General features: G+C 39.7%; 1 protein-coding gene across 9 annotated transcripts in view; it reads right to left on the bottom strand.

Annotated features, from left to right (window-relative positions):
* Positions 1-1,343: 1,343 nt before the first annotated feature.
* Positions 1,344-19,849, bottom strand: part of PHLDB2 (pleckstrin homology like domain family B member 2) — a 99,401-nt gene continuing 80,895 nt past the window's right edge. For 6 of the 9 annotated variants that reach the window (XM_050956617.1, XM_050956650.1, XM_050956678.1 and 3 more), the window contains 7 exons: positions 17,989-18,024; positions 13,848-14,055; positions 10,701-10,791; positions 8,701-8,847; positions 7,130-7,349; positions 4,098-4,183; positions 1,344-1,842 (listed from right to left, as the gene is read on the bottom strand). In XM_050956617.1, coding sequence (XP_050812574.1) covers positions 1,702-1,842; positions 4,098-4,183; positions 7,130-7,349; positions 8,701-8,847; positions 10,701-10,791; positions 13,848-14,055; positions 17,989-18,024 — 929 coding nt within the window. In that variant the 3' untranslated portion in view covers positions 1,344-1,701. The remainder of the gene's footprint in view (positions 1,843-4,097; positions 4,184-7,129; positions 7,350-8,700; positions 8,848-10,700; positions 10,792-13,847; positions 14,056-17,988; positions 18,025-19,849) is intronic. The other 3 variants (XM_050956625.1, XM_050956659.1, XM_050956686.1) reach the window with 1 other exon arrangement.

The raw sequence follows: 19,849 nt of genomic DNA, 5'->3' as shown, positions 1-19,849 counted from the left end.
AGCTTCCCAGCTCCTCCCATCCCCCCGGCAGCCCCGATGATCAGTGCCTCCCCCTCCCTCCCCACACCTCCTGATCAGCTGTTTTGTGGCATGCAGGTGGCTAGGGGAGGAGGGTAAGGGAGGAGGAGCGAGGGCACTGCAGGCTCAGGAGTGGGGGCAGGGCCAGTGGCAGAGCCAAAGGTTGAGCAGCGAGCACTTCCCTGGCACATTGGAAAGTTGGCACCTGTAGCTCGAGCCACGGAGTTGGTGCCTATACAAGGAGCCGCATATTAACTTCTGAAGAGCCACATGCAGCTCCGGAGCCACAGGTTGGGCACCCCGGTTTAATCAAAAGCCACTTTCTTCTTTGCTTTTAGTGTGATTTCTTTAATTAAATGATAAATATGGCACTTACAAATCCAGAATACTAAAATAAGGAACTATTTGAAGATTTGCCTGAAGTCCAGGTTTTATTCAATAATAATTTATTTTGATACAATAGCTAAGGACTAGAAAGCAGTTTTTAAATGGAAGAACATTTGCAAGGAGCATACATGAAAAAATAGGTCTTTGCCATGTTTGCTACTTAAAAGTTTTTATTTATATTACTGTTTTAGTATTAGCTCTCACAACTTGCCTTTCTTTGTGCTCTATCCTATCATATGGTGAAATTCTATGCCAGTGTATACTTTGAACAGACTCACTGGCTGAGGTCAATGGGAGTTTTCATGCAGACTTCAATTGGGCAAAGATTTCACCCACTGATTTCAGCACATTAGCTTTAGACTAGAATCATATCTATGGCAGGATTGAACTCCATACAACAGAAATTGCTACAGGAACAAGCCAGAGAATCAGTTCAACGCCTGCTGCAGAGACAATACAGAAAACTTACCGCAAAGTTAAGTTTGATACTCTTGTCTCCATTCAGTTTTACCTTGTGAGAGCGACCATCTTTGTGAAGCTATTGCTTCTTTGTTGTGCTTTTTGTAAGTGATTTTACACATACAGTTTATGCAACTGGTAATTTAAATGTACAGAATACTGTAGCAATTGAATTATATTACAATTTAGGAAGAATTTTGACATTTTGAGCACAGCTCACAATTTGAGTTCATTCTTGTACAGGAATCATGTAAATCTTTGGCTCTGTAGTATTTTAAAATACTAAGACAAGAACTACATGTATAGTAGGCTGGTAAGTTTGGGTTGTTTTTTTTTATAAACTATCTAAGTAAAGATTTTAAAAAGCCGTCTAATTACCTATAAATGTCAAATACTGCATATTAAAAATATATGCTATTATATCATTCTGTTCCGTTACTAAAATGTTTGCATACCAATGAGCACACACAAACAATTCTGTAAACTGTTTAGTTTGTATTTATGAAGACATCTTCTATATAGAATTTTTAAGAAATTACTATTGAATCAACATACCATACTTCAGTTGACTTGATTACCCATTGTAGAACACTATGACACTTTCAATAGCTTTAGTTCTTTTGCTATTATAATGATCAACTAAAAGAAGCACATAATCTTACTTTGACTTGTGTGTACAAAATCTTTGATTTTGAGAGTTTGTGTGCGCATCATGAGAAGAATACTTGTGACAGTTATCAATATTGTATATGGCTTTTCAAATTCACTTGCATATGGCTAAATTCATGTATAAGGTTATTGCAATATGCCTTGTGAATGAACTCTTGCACCATTTTATTATAACATGAAGTGGGTGTAGCCTTCTGCTCCTGTAACTATAACATCCATCCATATCCTCATGGCTTCTGGCGTTGGAGCAACCATGTAATATATTCGGTCATGAGTCTTAACACTGAAAGTGAGTAATGGGTTGGGACTCTAAAATAAAAAAGAAGGAGCAAAATCAGTTATATGACATGAGAGCAGCTTACTGACAGTGAGTAAAATCCTGTACTGGGACACTGACAAGGAAAAAGCCAGTTGAGCAATGGCTACTTCACATCTCATCCTGAGTAACTCAGGATTTGCTCAACCCCATCCTGCTACCTCTACCACAGGAGTCCCCAACGTGGTGCCCATGCATCTAAATGCGCCCGCATCCTGGCCGGCAGTCGAGCATCCGCCGAAATGCCGCCAAAATTTGGTGGCATTTCGGCGGCGACGCCTCTGGATGACGCTGTTCAAGCGGCGTCATCGAGAGGCGTCGCTGCCGAAATTCGGTGGCATTTCGGCGGCGATGCTTCTGGATGACACCGCTTGCCACTGACAAGAGATGTCATCAAGAGGCATCGCCGCCAAAATTTGGCGGCATTTTGGCGGATGCTTGACCGCTGCCATGGTCCTTCATCTGGCGCCTGCCAGACAAAAAGGTTGGGGACCGCTGCTCTAGCAGGAAATCGGTGTTGAGAGTATTCAGGCCTAATGCAGATATACTGTATGACTTACTCCTAAACTGAGCAGCAATATGTGAGACCAAATGTTGTTTCATCTCTAAACCACAATTTCCTCTGTGCACCTGCTGCAGCAAGTAATCAAAAGTGATTTTAATTCTTAAAGTCCACTTCTTGAGGCTGGGTTGAAATGGCTCACAGTCCTTCCAAAGTGCAGATGCTAGTCAGGGGTACTCCTCCCAGAGCTTCAAAATCAAATCAAATGGGCTAGAAACACAACTACATCCCCTGATTTAGGCCACCTGTAGCTGCAGCTCTAGTAACCTAGGATGAAATCCTGGTCCATTGAAGTCAGTGGCATAATACCCATTGACTTCACTGGAGTCAATATTTCATCCCTAAAACACCATATACAGGAAGAACCTCTGTGTATGTGTCATCAGATGCATTTTCAGCATCTGCGACTGGTGGCAGATATGAAAGGCTCCATGTGGTCATCTCTCCTGCCGAGTCCTCCCTAAACCCTAATGCTGCCAGATACTCTACCACCATCTCTCTCTTTTCCTGGTATGGGTGGTAGTATAGGATAGGGATTTACTGCAGAAGTTACATTTCCCTTGTGCACAGAAATAAATCTTTAAATTTTCTTTAAGTCTGAGAGTAGGCTCTGTATCTAAGTACTGTTCTCTTTATATAATGAAAACTCCATTAATGTAAAAGAGGCCAAATCTAATTGGTCTAACTCCTTGTTTTCAACCTCTGCTGATTTTTAAACATTTATAATCAAGGATGAGATCTGACTACTTGGTAACTTTGCAGACGATTGGAAAATCTGAAGTCTCTCATCAGACTGGGACTTTTTGAGTGGAGATAGCAGAGTGCTGCCCCAATACTCAGAATGGAAAAACCATTTTCCTCTTTCTTGTAAAGTAATAAACAATACCAATCCTTTGATTAAAGTGCATTATTATCCTCATTTTATAATGAGGGAAATGTAAGCTGAGGGACTTACTTTTGCCCAAAGCCACAACGGGATTGACAGTGGCACAGCAGGAATTAAAACTCAGGACTACCTGGAGCCCCTGGCCCGTTTTGAGACCACATCACTTGCCAGGTGGACTGCATCTGTTCTGTCTCTCAATATCTTGTTTTATATATTGAACTAACAAAATTATGTATGAGACATAAAAGTAGGTAAGGTAAGATCTGTTATTGGACCCACTTCTATTGGTGTCGGAGACAAGATTTCAAGCTTAAACAGAGCTCTTCCTCAGGTCTGGGAAATGTACCCAGTGTCACAGCTAAATACAAGCTGGAACAGACTGTTTACCATAAATAGTTAACACATCTATTCCATCTTGTATTTAGCTGAAACACTTGAGTACATTTTCCAGACCTAAAGAAGAGCTCTGTATAAGCTCAAAAGCTTGTCTCTCTCACCAACAGAAGTTGGCTCAATGAGAGATAATATCTCACCCACCTGGTCTCTCTAATATCGTGGGACTGACACCGCTACAAGACTGCATACAAAATTAGGTATGCCAGTCATCGCCCTGGCCACTTTATCTATATATTCTATGCTTTTCCATGTCGTGTGTGTTTGTGTGTAAGGGATTTTGTGTTTGTTTGTTTTTTAGCCCTTTGAGACATGAATTTTTTCTTCCTACGTCTGTACAACATCTACCACATTTTGGGTGCTATTATAGGATAATTAATAAAAATAAAAAAAATGATAATGTTTACCTTATATGCATTCTTTAGATGATCATAATAGACTTCTTCAATGGCTTGGAAATATATTACTCCTTTTAATTTAGTTTCATGCTTGTCTGCAAATGAGAGAGAAACTGGGTTTTGAAAATTGAAACAAACAATATACCATAAGCGTTGAAGGGTTAATTGAATTTAAATGTTCACTCCTGTATTAATCAAAGACTGCATGCTAGCACTTTCATTTGCAAAATACCCCATGGAATCTTCAGCCTGCCTTTTCAACTGGGTAGCATACAGTGGGTAAAATTGCACACAAAGTTAAATATAGTGTTCACCTTAATTTTTTTATTAGATCATTGTTGCTAAAACATTACAACAAAACTGGCATGTTAACAATGACGTTCCCCCCCCAAAGCTGCTATGAAGACCAAATCTGGCAGACAGTTTGATACTTAGTTTTACTTCAAAACAACATTGCATGAGGACTTTTTCTATTAAAAAAAAAAAGTTTTCCTGTTTACGGTAAACTCTCAGAAGCTTCAAACAAAAATTGTACTTGTTACTCAACAATGGTGCAAGTGGGTCCTTGACAGATTTATAACGCTACTGGAGCCAAGATGGTATTAAGAGACCAAGGAGAAGTTGAATCAGGGATGGCTTTAATTAGGAGACATTAAAGAGAAAAAGATTACGGACTGGATTTTCTGCACAGCCTCCAACTGGCCTCTTGTTTGGGATTGATTCCTGTTATTTATGCAGACATGTTCACCATCTAAGTTCCATTACTTGTGCTAGCAGTTTCTACATGCAAAGAGGGCAGGCTACTTTCATTTCCCCTGCCCTTCCAAAGTCTGGCCCTATAGACATGAGTAACCATTCTTACGGTTTTGGAAGAAATATTCATGACAAAATGTTAATCTGATGATATAATGTTCAGTGCTTAGACAATGCTCAGTCTTTGTACCAAGTAAGTTCTATATAATTTTCAGGTCAAGAACTAACTACATTTTAGTCTTTGTGCTACATTACAGGCTTTGGGATCAGTTTCTCTTGCTGCTCAGTACACCTGCAATCCTAAGGACACTATACCTGTATGTCCAGTTACAGGCCATGGGCTCTACATTTATACCATCAATACTTATTTATACCATCAGAACTTGGAAATTTGCTGTATGTTAAAGTCACATTGACAGTTTCTACAGCTGCATTTGTACTCAGCTGGTATGAGGTTTTTATTTAATTTTGTTTGTTGGCTTGAGTCCTCGAGACGTTATGAAATGTTTTGTTTGATAATTGACACTACATTAGAGCAGCTGTGCTGAACTCGAAACTGAAACTGTTAATTTATCTTTTAAAAATCAGTACCAGATGGGAGCACTATACTATTTGTTAAATGGCTTGCTAATAAATAAACCAGATGTTCAGAACAGTAAAAGTGAATGTTTCTGTTTAAGTTTTACCACAACTAATATTGCGAACTATGCTGAAATATTATGGACATTTAGTGACTATAAGTATCACTTTTTCAAAAACATAAAATTGGTAATTTGTAATATATTCCTATACCACGAATATCCAGCTCCATTCTGCCTGCTGCTAATGTAACGCCATGTGAGGAAATGGAACTGTTCAGTTTTTATAGCATATATGTGTTCCTTTGCTTGGTAATAGTTATCACCTAGAGTAAACCTCTGCCTGATTTCTTCTACCAATGGAAGTTAAAACACTACAAAATATATTTCTAGGTCCATCCCAACTTTCACATTCAAACAATAAACCACAGAATTGTACAATAGCACTGCAGATTTTTTGTATATTTGCATCTGTTTGTATATTTCCAGTATTTTTATTTAAAACTAGTCTATCTAATAAAGCAATTTAAAGCCTGTGATTTTATCTTCAAAGATGGTAGTAATCTAGATGTAGCTGTTTCTGAAATTTATTTATTGGATTTCCTTAGTCTAGAAATGACAGAAGTTTGGTTTTTCTGTGTTTTAACTGCCTTTAGGAATATGACAAGTAAAACCAAGAATCTAGTTCACATTTATCATTAAATTATGATGATGATCTTCGTCATCTCCAGACCACAAGGAACAATGTTAAAATATGATGAGATGTTAAGTTAAAGAAAATGCATTATAAAGGCAAGTTATTAATCTGATTTTTTTAAAAAATAAGTTAACACAAATCAAGTTCTTCTGTGACGCCTACCAGAAATCAGGACTAGGCTATACCAAAGTCGGCTATAACTCATTTATTTAATAATTAAATAACACAAAACCATCATGCTGTACAGTAGGAACCTGACAATCTTATTGTTGTTACCCTTCTCTGCCCTCTTCCCTCCCTTTGTCTGTTGCACTCATTTGTGTTTCATCTCAGGATACGTCTTCACTACCGGCCGTATCGGCGGGTAGCAATCAATTTCTCGGGGATCGATATATCGCGTCTCATCTAGACGCGATATATTGATCCCCGAACGAGCTCCTGTCGACTCCGGAACTCCACGTACGCGAACAGCGGTGGCGGAGTCGACATGGGGAGCCGCAGACATTGATCCCGCGCCGTGAGGACGGTAGGTAAATCGATCTAAGATACTTCAACTTCAGCTACGCTATTCATGTAGCTGAAGTTGCGTATCTTAGATCGATTTCCACCCCCTAGTGTAGACCAGCCCTTAGACTGCAAACTCTTCAGAACAGGAAAAAGGAAAGAGAGACAGTATGAGTGTGGGTGAGTGGTATATGTGTGTATATGGAAATAAAACACCCAGCATAATGGAGGCCCTTTCTGATTGAGAACTTGAATGCCTCCACAACACCAGCAATCACTGTTGCACATTGGACTGAGTAACCATGATCATATCAGCTCCCTGTTCTACAATGATTTCCTATTCAAGGCAAGTAACTTTGTTTGTCCCTGCTGGGTTTGGAGACCCGTAAAAATTGTATAAATGACACAATGTAACAATAGGCTCTACATGACAAATGTTGGGGGGTGAGGAACATAAGAATGGTACTGCCACAGAAGGGCTCAATCCTGGATAAAGAAACACAACCTACCTGCATAGTAAGAAAATGTTCTCTTGTTTCTATCAAAAACAAACCACCGTTTTTTCCATGTTTTAATTTTTCCTCCCATTTTAATCAGAAAGCCTCGACAGGTCTTCTCCGTGAGTGAGATGTGGTAACAGGTCTCTATGTTGTGACCAGCTGTTTCAATGTGACCTCGTAGATCGAAGTCTTCCTTTCTGATCGGCAAGTAGCGAGTCAAGGGGCGGGCCTAACACAGAGCAAAAAGATACTCCATAAATCTTTCATCTTTTTCTATATGTGGTAAGCAGATAAAAAGTACAAGTAGCACCCAGGTTCAGACTATGAAGGTAGCAAAGATTAAAACTGTGAGTTGCAGACTTGGATTTTCTTAAGAGAACAGACACATTTTTGCAATATGTACCTATGTCAACTGTTGAATACTGGGATTAAAAAGAAAAGGGGGGGGGATTTCTTAAAATCAGTCATTAAGTAATAGAGTTCAAATGACAGAAGCATTTTTTGTGGGTTAAAGCACAGATGTGTGTGTCAAAGTATCTGTGGCAGCTTTGGGAAAAGAAGAACTCCGGTTGTGTGACCTTGGACAAGTCACTTAACTGCTGTGTGCCTCAGTTTCTCTATCTATGCAATGGAGTGGTATATATCTAACTCGTTATGGTTTTCGAGTGCTTTGAGACATTCAGTATCATTGCATCCTTCTTCATACAGTGGTGGCCTTTTGTATTGTGCATATTTGGCACCCTCCGAAATTGTACATCACTATACTGAACAAGCTTCGGGTAGCTTTGGTTTCTGCAGAACATGCTGCTCCTTCCACTCTTTTTGGTGTTTAAATGTCAGGAAGCATTGAAAAGAAAAACCCAGAATCCTGAAATTGGGTCTTTCTGGGTAACCAAAAGAAAAACTCGTAATAAAATATATATATATATATATATATATATATATATATATATATATATCGTGCTTATGAAAGATGAGTTATATCATCATATCAATCCAATTCCATGGTGTCTGTACTTTGGGATGCATTCACCAAATATGAACTATAGTTTCTTTCATATAATGTTGGCAAAATAAATATTCATCACTCAGTTGCTTTGAAGAGGCTGTGTATAGGAGGAAAGGGGGGAAATAAAAGTCTTCTTTTCTGTTCTTTTCAATAAAATATTTGGAAGAGGACAACTCACAATCCAAAATGTCCCGCATATAAAAGTCATTGTGTACTTTCACAAAGTTACTGCTCTCAGAAATGTCCATTATTCAGCATAGTTGTGATACAGGCTGCACAGTTCTGCCATGAGTGGGTTTAGTGACAAACTTTATAGGATTAATACAGTACATTTACAATGCCAATATAAACGGGAAGAGATACCTAACTATCTATTCATTTAGATTTAAATAACTAAAAAGATACCTATCCAAGGCCTCTAACAGACCATTGACAAAATCTGAGAAGTATTAAAATAAGCAATTCAACAGGCACTCAAGCAACCAGCCACCCCACAGAAACTCCTTCCCTTCATCGTGAGAATCTTGCTATATAGCTGTTTCAGTGTGTACATGGTAGATTGTCAACACACCTGTGCTCTTTGTTTCTCACGTATCTTGACTTCCTTTTCAATTAATTTTTGCCGCTGGCTAGTTTCTTCTTGTAATCTTTTTTCTAGTTGCTCTCTGCGACGTTTTTCTTCTTCCAGAGCTCGTTTTTTGGCTTCCATTTCCCGTTCCTGTATACCACAGTGCACACAGAGTTTAAGTTATAGGCTATGTAAAACTACACTTGATAAACATTAAAAGTAACTTGATCCCACCCAGAGCTCCTACAAGCCTCTTTGTACCTCTCAGGGAGCTAAGAACATATGCAAGGTGGATTGGGAACAGGGATCAGAATCACATGTGAACAAGGTTGTCACAAGCACAGTTTCTCTAATAAACCTGGCTAAGATTGAAGGGGCTTTGTCTAGGAACCATATCACATCAGAAAACCTAGAATGCTACAAATAGTGAAGTATCATTGGTTCATTATATAGAGTATGATCTAAGGCAGTGGTCCTTCACCTGGGGTGCATGCATCCCCTGGGGGTGCGAGATTCCCTTTCTGGGCGTGTGAGACATGCCAGATTTTTTTAGAAGGTAAATCATCAAAAACACAAATTAAGCACAGGCACATAAGTACAACTAGTTTGTTTAATCAAACCTATTTATTTATTAACATTATACATTTTTTAACGATTACTGTAATATACAAACAAAAAATATATCTAGGTTAAGGGGTGCAAGAACATTTTTTTTTAGGTTTAAGGGGTGCGAGAACATAATTTGAGAACCAAAGGGGTGCAGGCTGCAGTAAAGGTTAAGAACCACTGATCTAAGGCAACAGTGAAGTTTATAAGAGGGACCACTGTCTATTACCTGGAGCAATGGAGACCAGAAAGCATGATAGTCTAATACACCAGTTGGCTACAAAACAGTTCTCACAATTAAATAAATAAATAAAATCCATGCCTGCATTATGTCATGGTAAGTGCACTATGATAGCAGTAAGGATGTTTAAACACTGCTAGCAGGTTCCAATCCCAGAGTGAGCAGGGCCATATTAAACAGAAAGCTAGAAGATAATATATTTTTATACAAAAGTACTGAGTTACATTAAAGCTGCATCTACACAATATAATCTCGTCATTCCCCCTTACATATAGAGATGTAAACAGTTGTCCCACAGCTTGGGCAGGGTCTACTTGAGCTCAGTATAGCCAATCCTAGCTTTATCAGGGATTGACCCTCTGTGCTGTGTAGTCTGTTAATTTGACTGATTCTGAGGGAAACTCATTGTTAAAGCATTAATATTTTCTTGTAAGAGGGTCAAAATATATGCCTGAATGGAGAACAATCTATCCACTGTAATATGAAATGAAATGCTACTTCTTATCAAACATTTTGCTGTCTGGGAAGTGTATTTGTTAATATTAGGAGACTGAAATAGGACTGTAAATCTTTTGTGTCCAATTTAAATGTAAGCAAATATAACTAATGTCAGTTCTAAAGTGCGGTATTATTTTGTTTCACAGCTAAAGCAGGTTTTATTTTCAAGTTCTTCACTCATGAGTCACTTTAAAATTTGAAAATAGGGCTGATTTTATTTTAAACCATCTAAAATCATTACCTGAAGTCCAGCCATAGGGACTGGTCTATATATACTAGTAGAGTAGAGCCGTGCCATTTGAGAGACTTTGGTTCAGTTACAGGGGCTGGTCTCTTGCCTCCTGGACTAGTAGACTTTAAGCAGCCTCATAAAGATGGGGGTGGTAAGCAAGTACTACTGATAAGCCATCCCTTTAGCAAATGAAGGAGCAATGTTGATTCGCTCTGAAAGGCTTTCTGTCCACCTCAGCCACAGAAATGGTAGCTGTTGCACAGAGTATCAGGAATGGCAGGATTCCAGTGGGACAAAGTTGGGAGAAGTGGAAAATGAATTCATCAGGGCTGTGTTAGGCAATTACAATTTAAGAATGGCCAAATGAAATGTTTATTATCTGAACAAAATATCTATTAACCTCTGTCAAAGAAATCTTTAGATTACCCTGAATTCAAGCAGTCGTGTCTTTTCAGCATGAGCTTGTTTCAGAAGTCTCTCCATCTCTTCTATTCTTGCAACATTTGAAGTGCTGGCACTGTATACATTAAAAAAAAATTACCTATGAGAATACTTGAAGACTGAAGCCATATTTTACAAACTAACTCTGGATAATTTAATAACAGAGTTGACAAAAAGTCAAGTCCAATTTAGTACAGCTAGCACCAAGTACAAATACTGTATTAAGTATAATATACTCTCAATAAATAGAGTCTCTCATCCAGAGTTGTCCAAAAATGCAGACCCGAGAGTCTATAGAGTTTGTGGGTTCACTGTGGTTTGCCATCCCTAGAACACGTGGGTCTAAAGAGGCCACTTAGCCCAAAACATAGCACTCATTTACTGATCCCCTGCATTGACGCCAATAACCATCTAATTGTAAAATTGAAGTCCCTCTGGCCATGAACTGATTATCTATCTTCTTGTATCACTGAACTTGTCATCAGAATTTACCAAATTAAAATAAAGAGCAGGTAGTAGGGAATATCAGTAAAATGCACTGAATGACAGGACACACAATCCCATATTCTGAAAGGCTCACATCTCAGTATTGAAGATAGGAGAGAAAGACTGAAGGTCCTATTGTAATCATTGAGCCCTAGCAGGTCTAGTTTAATTCTATGCCTAACTGGTGGAAAGTGGGTAAAGGTTCATGAATTTTCACAATGCCAGGTTATATAAAATTATTTAAGAAAGAATGTAAGGAAGAGACAAAAAGGCTGAATTAATTCTAGCAGAGAAAGTCTACTGATAACACAGTCATGGGCTGGTAAGAGGAGGAGTAGGGTACCATAAAATGAATACACCAAAATTGGTGCTTTGGAAATTAGGCCTACATAGTGCCTGGGATCCTTCTCCAGCCACCATTGACCCTTGAGGTTGGTGTGTCATCAGCTGCTGTCTTGCAACTGCAACTCATCAGCACATTCACTCTGTAGCACATATGGACTGCAGTGAGATGGTGGCGGTCAGCAGGAGTGGGGCATGCAGCTACCGCCATGCCAACACCCTGGACAAGAGGAGGTAATCAGAGATGACCCAATTCTCCTGAGTTCAGATCAGGTTATTTGCAGGTCCGACCCGACCCTAACACATGTAGTTGGGTCCTGTCAGGTTCAGATAAGGTTGTAAAGCTCAAGGCGCTACACTCTGATACTTCAACCAGGAAAACTGAAGTTACTAATGGTTCATGGGATCTCTTATTTTTATAGGCTAAAGAATGACCTTTCAAAATTTATACTTCAGTTGTATTTTGAGCACTGTGGGACTTTAGGTACTCTCAGCAATTAACCTCTCTCCTTATCCCCAACCTATTTCTTTTGTATGTTTTATGTTGTATGTGAGTTAGTAAACAGCAATGTTGAATTTTCCCCTGGAGGTGGGACATGGCTGGAAATAATTTTAAAATACTCCCTGAGACCTCTGTAATTCAATATGCCTTATGGTCCTGGAATCAGTCTCAGAAGAGGAAGACATCTATCATCTGTGAATGATCAACAACAATAAACAAATACCCACCCAAGCTAACTTTATCCAGTAAGAAATCATTTGATCCATAAAAGTACTGAGTGCATTTGTGTGTGAGTGTTTGTGTGTAATTAACATTTAGAAATTAGGCTGAGATTTCCAAAAGAACCTGAGTGAAAATCAACAGGAGCTAGGCACCTAACTCTGTTAGGTCTCTTTGAAAATCCCACCTTTAAGCTTCTATTTGCAAGCTAGTCTGTGGGTAACCTAGGTGCATGATGCCTCTGTTAAAGAGAATCACAGTGCAATAAGTCAATCATAGGAAAGAGACAGATTCAGATACCATTACTAAGCTGAATTGTACTTTACTGTACTACACAAAAAGCATCATTGAGGCGCTGCTCAGCCTGAGTAAGGGTATCAGAATCTGGCCCATCCGTGAGCAACCATTGGTTCCCTACATCAATATACATTGGATAGAAAAGTTTAAAATTATATTTGCCACATAGTGTAACAACACATAATGAAAATTCAGTTGTCACTGTATCAACATTTCCTGCTTTGAGAACACAAACCTCTTCCATATTACAATTTGCTGCTATAAACAAAACAAGAGGACTGCAGCAAATATTGATCCTGAATATCTATTTCCAACAACTAACCAACTTCTCCATTACATTCAAACTGCTCCATAATGTTAGTAAAAGCTGCCACAGTACTATCACAATAAAAGAGGAGCGCAATGGGCAGATACTCAAGGAAACAGATGCTAGACAAAACACAATATGGCAGCCAAAAAGCTTTCCTCATGTTCAGAAGAAGTTCTAATTCTGTGACAATGTTCTGTTTCATTGACAGGATTCTCATGCTTTCCCAAACTACCCAAACAGGGATTTGGCAGAAAGCAAAGTGCTATCACCGCAATAGGATAGTCAGAGAAAAAGGGTTGTCAACATGCTATTTTCAGACCCCAGCTGCTGTGCATTCTTGTTTTTAAATAAATATAATATATTGCTTTTATCTTCAGTGGGTAAATTGATAAGCTCCTAAAATAAGAGAAACATATCCTAGAGATCAGGGCCCATGGTTGGGAACCAATAACTCTTTTTTTTTATTCTGATTTGGAGAAGGGAGACTAGTTTGCTAGCATTATTGGCAAGAAATCCAAAAAGTTCAGCAGTCCGAGCCCCAGTGAGGTAACATCCTAGACACAGACAGAGTAAACTTAGTTGCTGGATCAGGGACTTGACAATGAATATCCTATGTAAGAAGTCTACAGTGATCAGAAAGGCAGTCTTATGCCAAATCCACTAAAACATACAGAAAGTCAACTCCTGCATAGGTTTAATCCCAGCTGTGACACTGATTTCTCTGTGTGACCTTAAACGAGTTACTTAACCTCTCCATATTTTAATTTTCCATCAGCAGAACTCAAGGATGAGATGAGAATTAGTTAAATTGATTTGAAGATGAAAAACAGTATCCAAATGCTAAATAATATTTCTGTCCAACTCTTGCAGATTTTCTTACCCAGTTAGTAAAAGCTTCTATCATCTCTTGCTTCAATATTTACAACTTGTTCTAACAGTTTCCATTAAGAAAAAAATATGAGAAGTTAACATTTACCTGGAAATATTATCAGGGGAGCAGGCAGATATGCTGGTCTCCATACTGTCAGAACTATCTAAGCTTAATGTATCAAATGCATAGTCCTTGTAGCTATGATCAGGATAATGGAAACTATTCAGATACACATTAGACTCAGATGCAGTTCTGCTGTAGAATTCAGGAGATTTCTGCCTTTGTTCTTCACATATGTGTTGATGATTATACCCTACAGAGTGCAATCAAAGAAAAGAAAAGTAAGCTTACCTAATTTTTAGACATAAAATTCTCTGAACTAAAAATTAAATGTTTATAAATAGCTGCAGAAGCATTTTGAACACCATCTCAATCTAAAATTGCACTGTGACCAAACTAGAGGTGCTCTAAAGAATTTAATAAAATAATCATAATCATACAGAAGAATTGGGAAAACTGGATTTGTTTGTGACTGACACCAAGGAATTCACTTTCATTACTTGTGGGATTAGTTTATTGGCTAAACTTCAGCAACTCTCAAACCATTTTTTTTTAATATTTATTTTTAGTAAGTGAATTACGGAAACAAAGGTGCAAAACCTAGGCCAAAAACCTAAAACTAAGGTATGACAGATACTGCAACCCCATAAAGTATCTGTGGGGTCTAGTGTATTAAATTTATGAATGGTTATATATGACTCTGTACTACTCCCAGGGCTGGTGCAACCATTTAGGCGGACTAGGCGGTTGCCTAGAGCGCCAAGATTTGGGGGCACCAAAAAGCAGCGCCCCCCAATTTTTTTAGGTGGTTGAGCGGTCCGCTGCTGCTGTGATGGAGAGGGAGTCTGAGCTGCCGGCGGCAGCGGCACGGGGCAGCCCAAAGTGTCCCCTGGGTCAGTGCGCCACCACGGCAGCCAGTAGCCCAAGGGGTCTCCTAAGTCAGCGCACTGCTGCGGCAGCCAGCAGCCCAGGGTGTCCCCTGGCCCAGGTGAACCCCTGGGCTGCTGGCTGCTGCGGCGGCGCACTGACCCAGGGGTCCTGGGTAGCAAGCCGCCGCAGCATCCGGCAGCCAAGGGTGTCCCCTGAGTCAGCGCGCCGCCACGGCAGCCTGCAACCCAGGGTGTCCCCTGGGTCAGCGCGCTGCCGCCAGCAGCCCAGGGGTTCCCCTGGGTCAATGTGTAGCTGCCAGCAGCCGCCAGCCCAGGGGTTTCCATGGGTCAGCGCGCTGCCACCGCCAGCCCAAGGGTTCCCCTGGGTCAGTGCACTGCTGCCGGCAGCCAGCAGCCGGCAGCCCAGGAGTTCCCCTGAGTCAGCACGTCGCTGTCGGCAGCCGGCAGCCCAGGGGTTCCCCTGGGTCAGCACACTGCCACCGGCAGCCCAGGGGTTCCCCTGGGTCAGCATGCTGCCGCCGGCAGCCCAGGGGTTCCACTGCGCAGTCGCTGCTTCACTTCTCCCACCTCCCAGGCTTGTGGCGCCAGTCAGCTGTTTGGCACCTGCAAGCCTGGGAGGAGAATTAGAGCAGGACAGCGTGCTTGGGGAGGACGCGGAGCAGAGGTGAGCTGGGGTGGGGAGGTACCGCAGGGCTCCTCGGGCCAGGGGGTGGGGAGCTGCCATGGGGTGTGGGGAGCTGCCACAGGGGTGGGGGGCACACTTCAGGGCGGGGGGGTTGGGGAGCTGCTGCAGGGCTGGGGGTGAGCAAGTGGAAGTTTCGCCAAGGGCGCGAAACTTCCTTGCACCGGCCCTGATTACTCCATGGAGGAGGGTTACCATAGCTCCTCCAAGAACTAAAAAGAATGGTGAGTGATAAGGTGGGCTGCTGAGACTGTAAACAGCTCCAGAGAGGTACCAGCCTCTGGGGTGGTTGGCATATACTGATTCAAGCTGGGTTTCCAGAGATTCAAACAAAGAAAGGACACGTTGCATAAAAAGTACAGTTTAAACAGATTTGTGTCTTTCTTCTGATTCAGCAAATAGGCTGGTGGGGACAGAGGGCACTTCCAACCCTTGCTGAAGGGTTTGAAAGACTTTGGCCTACCAGGGCCCCAGAGGACTGATGGGCAATTTCTCATACATTCAATAAGAGGCTAGATCTGTTTATTGTTTTTATTATGGTGTCTCTGTAATGCTTTTATCATAAGAATAAATGTGTTTGCATAGAAAGAGCTGTGTGGTAACTTGTAATGGCTGGCAATACACAGTTTGTAGCCCTCGGAGAGAAAGCAGTGCACAGGTACTGGCCATTAGGCAGATGGGCTTGCTAGGGTATCACTGGGTATAACAGGGGCTGTGAAGCCTTACAACTTCCAATCAGAAGGAAATGGGACATAGCTCCCCACCCAGATACTGGTGACAGATAGAGGCCTGAGAACTGACTTGGCATTCCTGGAGTGAACCACAGGAGGGAGCTTTAGGGCTGCCAATTGTGGTTAGATATATTCCTGGAGGTTTCATCACATGACATAATGTGTAATTAAAGATTAATCTTTAATCCCTGGAGACTCCAGGACAATTGTGGAGGGTTGGCAACCCTCGAGGCTATAAGCACTTTTACCCTGAAACTGTGACTCGAGGTAGCTAAAGTTAAGCATCTAAATCACCACCTAATTAAAATGCCCTGATTTTCAGGAGTGCCAAGTACCTGCAACTCCCACTAAAGTCAGTTTTTGTTTTGACCTTAATGGCAACTGCAGATCAGACTTTTAGTTTATATGCTGAAAATAAAGAGCGTATCCTTTAAGTAATCTTGATTCACATTATTAAGGTATCTCCCTAAAACTTACAAGTACAGTACTACTTGAGATTCCCCTTACAAGACTGAAACAGAGACTTTTGTAGCCCAATAGCCTCATGAGACACTTGTTTTTGTGTGCATGGGTTTTTTTTGTTTCAATACCACTACAAAATCACCAGTTGTTCCTGCTTCCTGTGAGCATCCATCAAGCATGTACGGATGGTAAGCATGCAAATAGAAATCTTAGTTCTTGCCCTATGTAAAGACACTATTTGTAATGCTTATTTTAAAAAAAAGTCAGGTTAAATTATCATGATTGTGTAAATCACATGAGTGGATTGGAATTACTCAGTTAAAGCATTTGCCTTCTTGGACACAGATATTTGGTCTGTTTTAGTTTTAACCAAATAATTTTGGAAACTTCTGCATACCAGGAAGATCTTCACGGAGCAGTAAGTGTGCAGCATGTTGGTGTGCTTTACAATTTTAATGCACATAGCCGCACCATATAAATAAGCCTTTGATTCATAAGAAGGAAGTGTAAAGGAGCCTGCTAGTTTGGTGCATAAAGATATTCTATAAAATCCCTTTTAATGCTTGTATTAAAGTATTATATTGTCCACATTGGGTCACAGATCACATTCTTTTTGAAACAATCAAAGAGCTGCTTGCACTTTTGATTCTTAAATACTTCAGATTACATTGTGCATAAACCAGGAGATGAGCAGCACCGATTGGAAGATATTAAAATCTCTCCTGAATCAAGAAACAATCTACTGATTCACATGTATTAATCCAGATAACAATTTGTCTGGGGATTTTGCCACATCATATTTTATACATTTTTTATTAGTCATCATTATTAATGACTTAAGAAATATGAATTGGGAATATTTTCCACAGTAATTTTTAGTAACAGGCCTTCTTCCTCTGGTATTTTACCTGCACAGGAATTAGTTTGGTTCTAGGATCATTTCTCTGGCATGACAGTTAGCAGAATTCCCTTTCAGAGAGCAAACTATTGTAACTGGAGCTTCATCAAAAAAAAGCTACAGTATTCTAAAAAATGTATATGCATAGTGCATAGCTCACACCAAATCATAAATTAAATTACTTTATTAAGGAGAACATGCACTCCACACATCTCCAAGACAACATACATTATTTCCCCATTCCAGTCAGCTACTGAATGTTTTCCTATACACAATTAAAGCTGATTTCCAAGATGCCAATAGCATTGTACTTGTCATTCAAGAAGAGATTAGATTTCATTGGAAATTCAACTGAACTAGTTAGTGGAGGAGAAAAAAGTGACACACACACACACGTCAGCTTTGATGGATAATAATAAACACCATGTAACGCAGTTTCTATAACTGATGTTACAGCTTTGTATGTGTAGTTTGTTTTTAATAACTTATGACAAATGATATTTCTAACATTTGATAAAATTACCTTTAATACTTGTACCTTTGGAATGATTAATTGCGCCTTTAAAAGGGTTTTCAATTATTCATTATGTAAAGAGAAGGAAACAGAAATTACTGAAAGGAGAAATATTATTCCAATGGGTATATTTTAGAGAGTCCTAGTTTACTAATATAGATTACTAAAAAAAAAAAAGCCCTTAATTTTACTTTAAAAATTAAACATTTCCCATATTTCACTGGAAAAAATGAACCCTATTTTTTTATATCCTGAATATAAAACATACAGTGAAACATTTGAATCTTGTTGATCATGAAAGGAAAGGATTTTAAACTGTTCTCGTGAGAACGCTTTCTGCCACCGATGGTTATCTTCCATCCTCTTCACACACAGAAAGAATGTATGATTCATGAAGGGTATGAAAACTCACAAAATGATTTTAAAATGCAATGCAGAAAAAAGGATAATTTACAACTATGAATACGCATTGAAATAAGCAGACTATCATTTCCTGTGAAGAAAAATTGCACTATTATAATAATTTAAAAAAATTGCTCCTTCAATTGAATTTATGCCAATATAACTCAATGACAAACTATGTTTTTTTCTAAGTACAGTACGTAGGTCGTGTGTTCAGCTGCAGAAAATATAATACCATGTTCTCCTTTTCTTTTTGTGCCTTAGGAGACAGGCAGTTTACTTTAGTCCCAGTTCTAATATAGCCCAGCATCAGCTTTCTAATAGCACCAAAATACAACCTACCTATATCCACTTACATAGTGGCTTGTTGGTCTAGGGGTATGGTCCCTGCTTAGGGTGTAAGAGGGCCCGGGTTCAAATCCTGGATAAGCCCTGTTTTGTGGGGAGGGATAGCTCAGTGGTTTGAGCCTTGACCTGCTATAAACCCAGGGTTGTGACTTCAATCCTTGAGGGAGCCATTTAGGGAACTGGGGTAAAGATCTGCCTGGTGATTGGTCCTGCTTTGAGCAAGGGGTTGGACTAGATGACCTCCTGAGGCCCCTTCCAACCTTGATATTCTATGATTACAGCCCTTCACTGCTTATCATCCAGAGTCTTTTTGTGAACAGATATACTCAAGGTATATCTCCCTCTTCCCCCTGCCCTCCCAATATTGAAGTCAGGATGATAACCAAAGAAAATAAAATAGCCTCTGACAGGGGAGTAATAAGGACCTCACGCTTATTATTTAATTATTTAAAACAAAATAAAATAGAAATCTGAAGATAAGGTCATGAAGGGATATCCAAGGTCGAAAGCCAAGAGAGAAATATATACTACACAGAAAGCATCCATTGCTTACAGGCATTTTGGCAATTAAGTTGCTCAACCATAGAGGCTGCTACTAAAAGTAGTAAGCTCCCAGTAAGATGTCACTACGATATTCTGCCCCTTTCCCATCCCTTCCTTGGGGCTTGCAAAAAAGCCTGTGACATAGCAAACTGTGATATAATAACAAAAGAACAAGATTAAGGATTTTTTTAAAGTAATAAGAACAAAACAAAATAATTTTAGTAACTGCGTAGTTAAGTCAAAGAATGCATATGCAACAACAAAACCAGCTCATTAAACACCAAGACCAACAGTTGTTACAGAGCCACAAGTCTAGTAATATTGAATAATTGTGAGGTCACAGATATTAACTCAAACTGCTTTCAAAAGAGACATTGTCAAGTATTTTTAATAACTGATCTTTTAAAAAACTCTCTTCATTTCTTTTACCTTCTTAGAAGGTTAAAAATCTCTCTTTTCCTGTTTTTTGTTTGTATGTATGCAAACATCTCAGCCTCTGAACCCATTTTTTGTATGGCACATATGCCAAAATAGCACGGTTGGCTTTACTTTCCTGTGATCAAACATAAATCAGCCC

Source organism: Gopherus flavomarginatus, chromosome 1 (genome assembly GCF_025201925.1).
Source record: "Gopherus flavomarginatus isolate rGopFla2 chromosome 1, rGopFla2.mat.asm, whole genome shotgun sequence".
Lineage (NCBI taxonomy): Eukaryota > Metazoa > Chordata > Testudines > Testudinidae > Gopherus > Gopherus flavomarginatus.
Note: the sequence above shows the minus strand (reverse complement) of the source record. Positions and strands in the feature narration are given on the sequence as shown.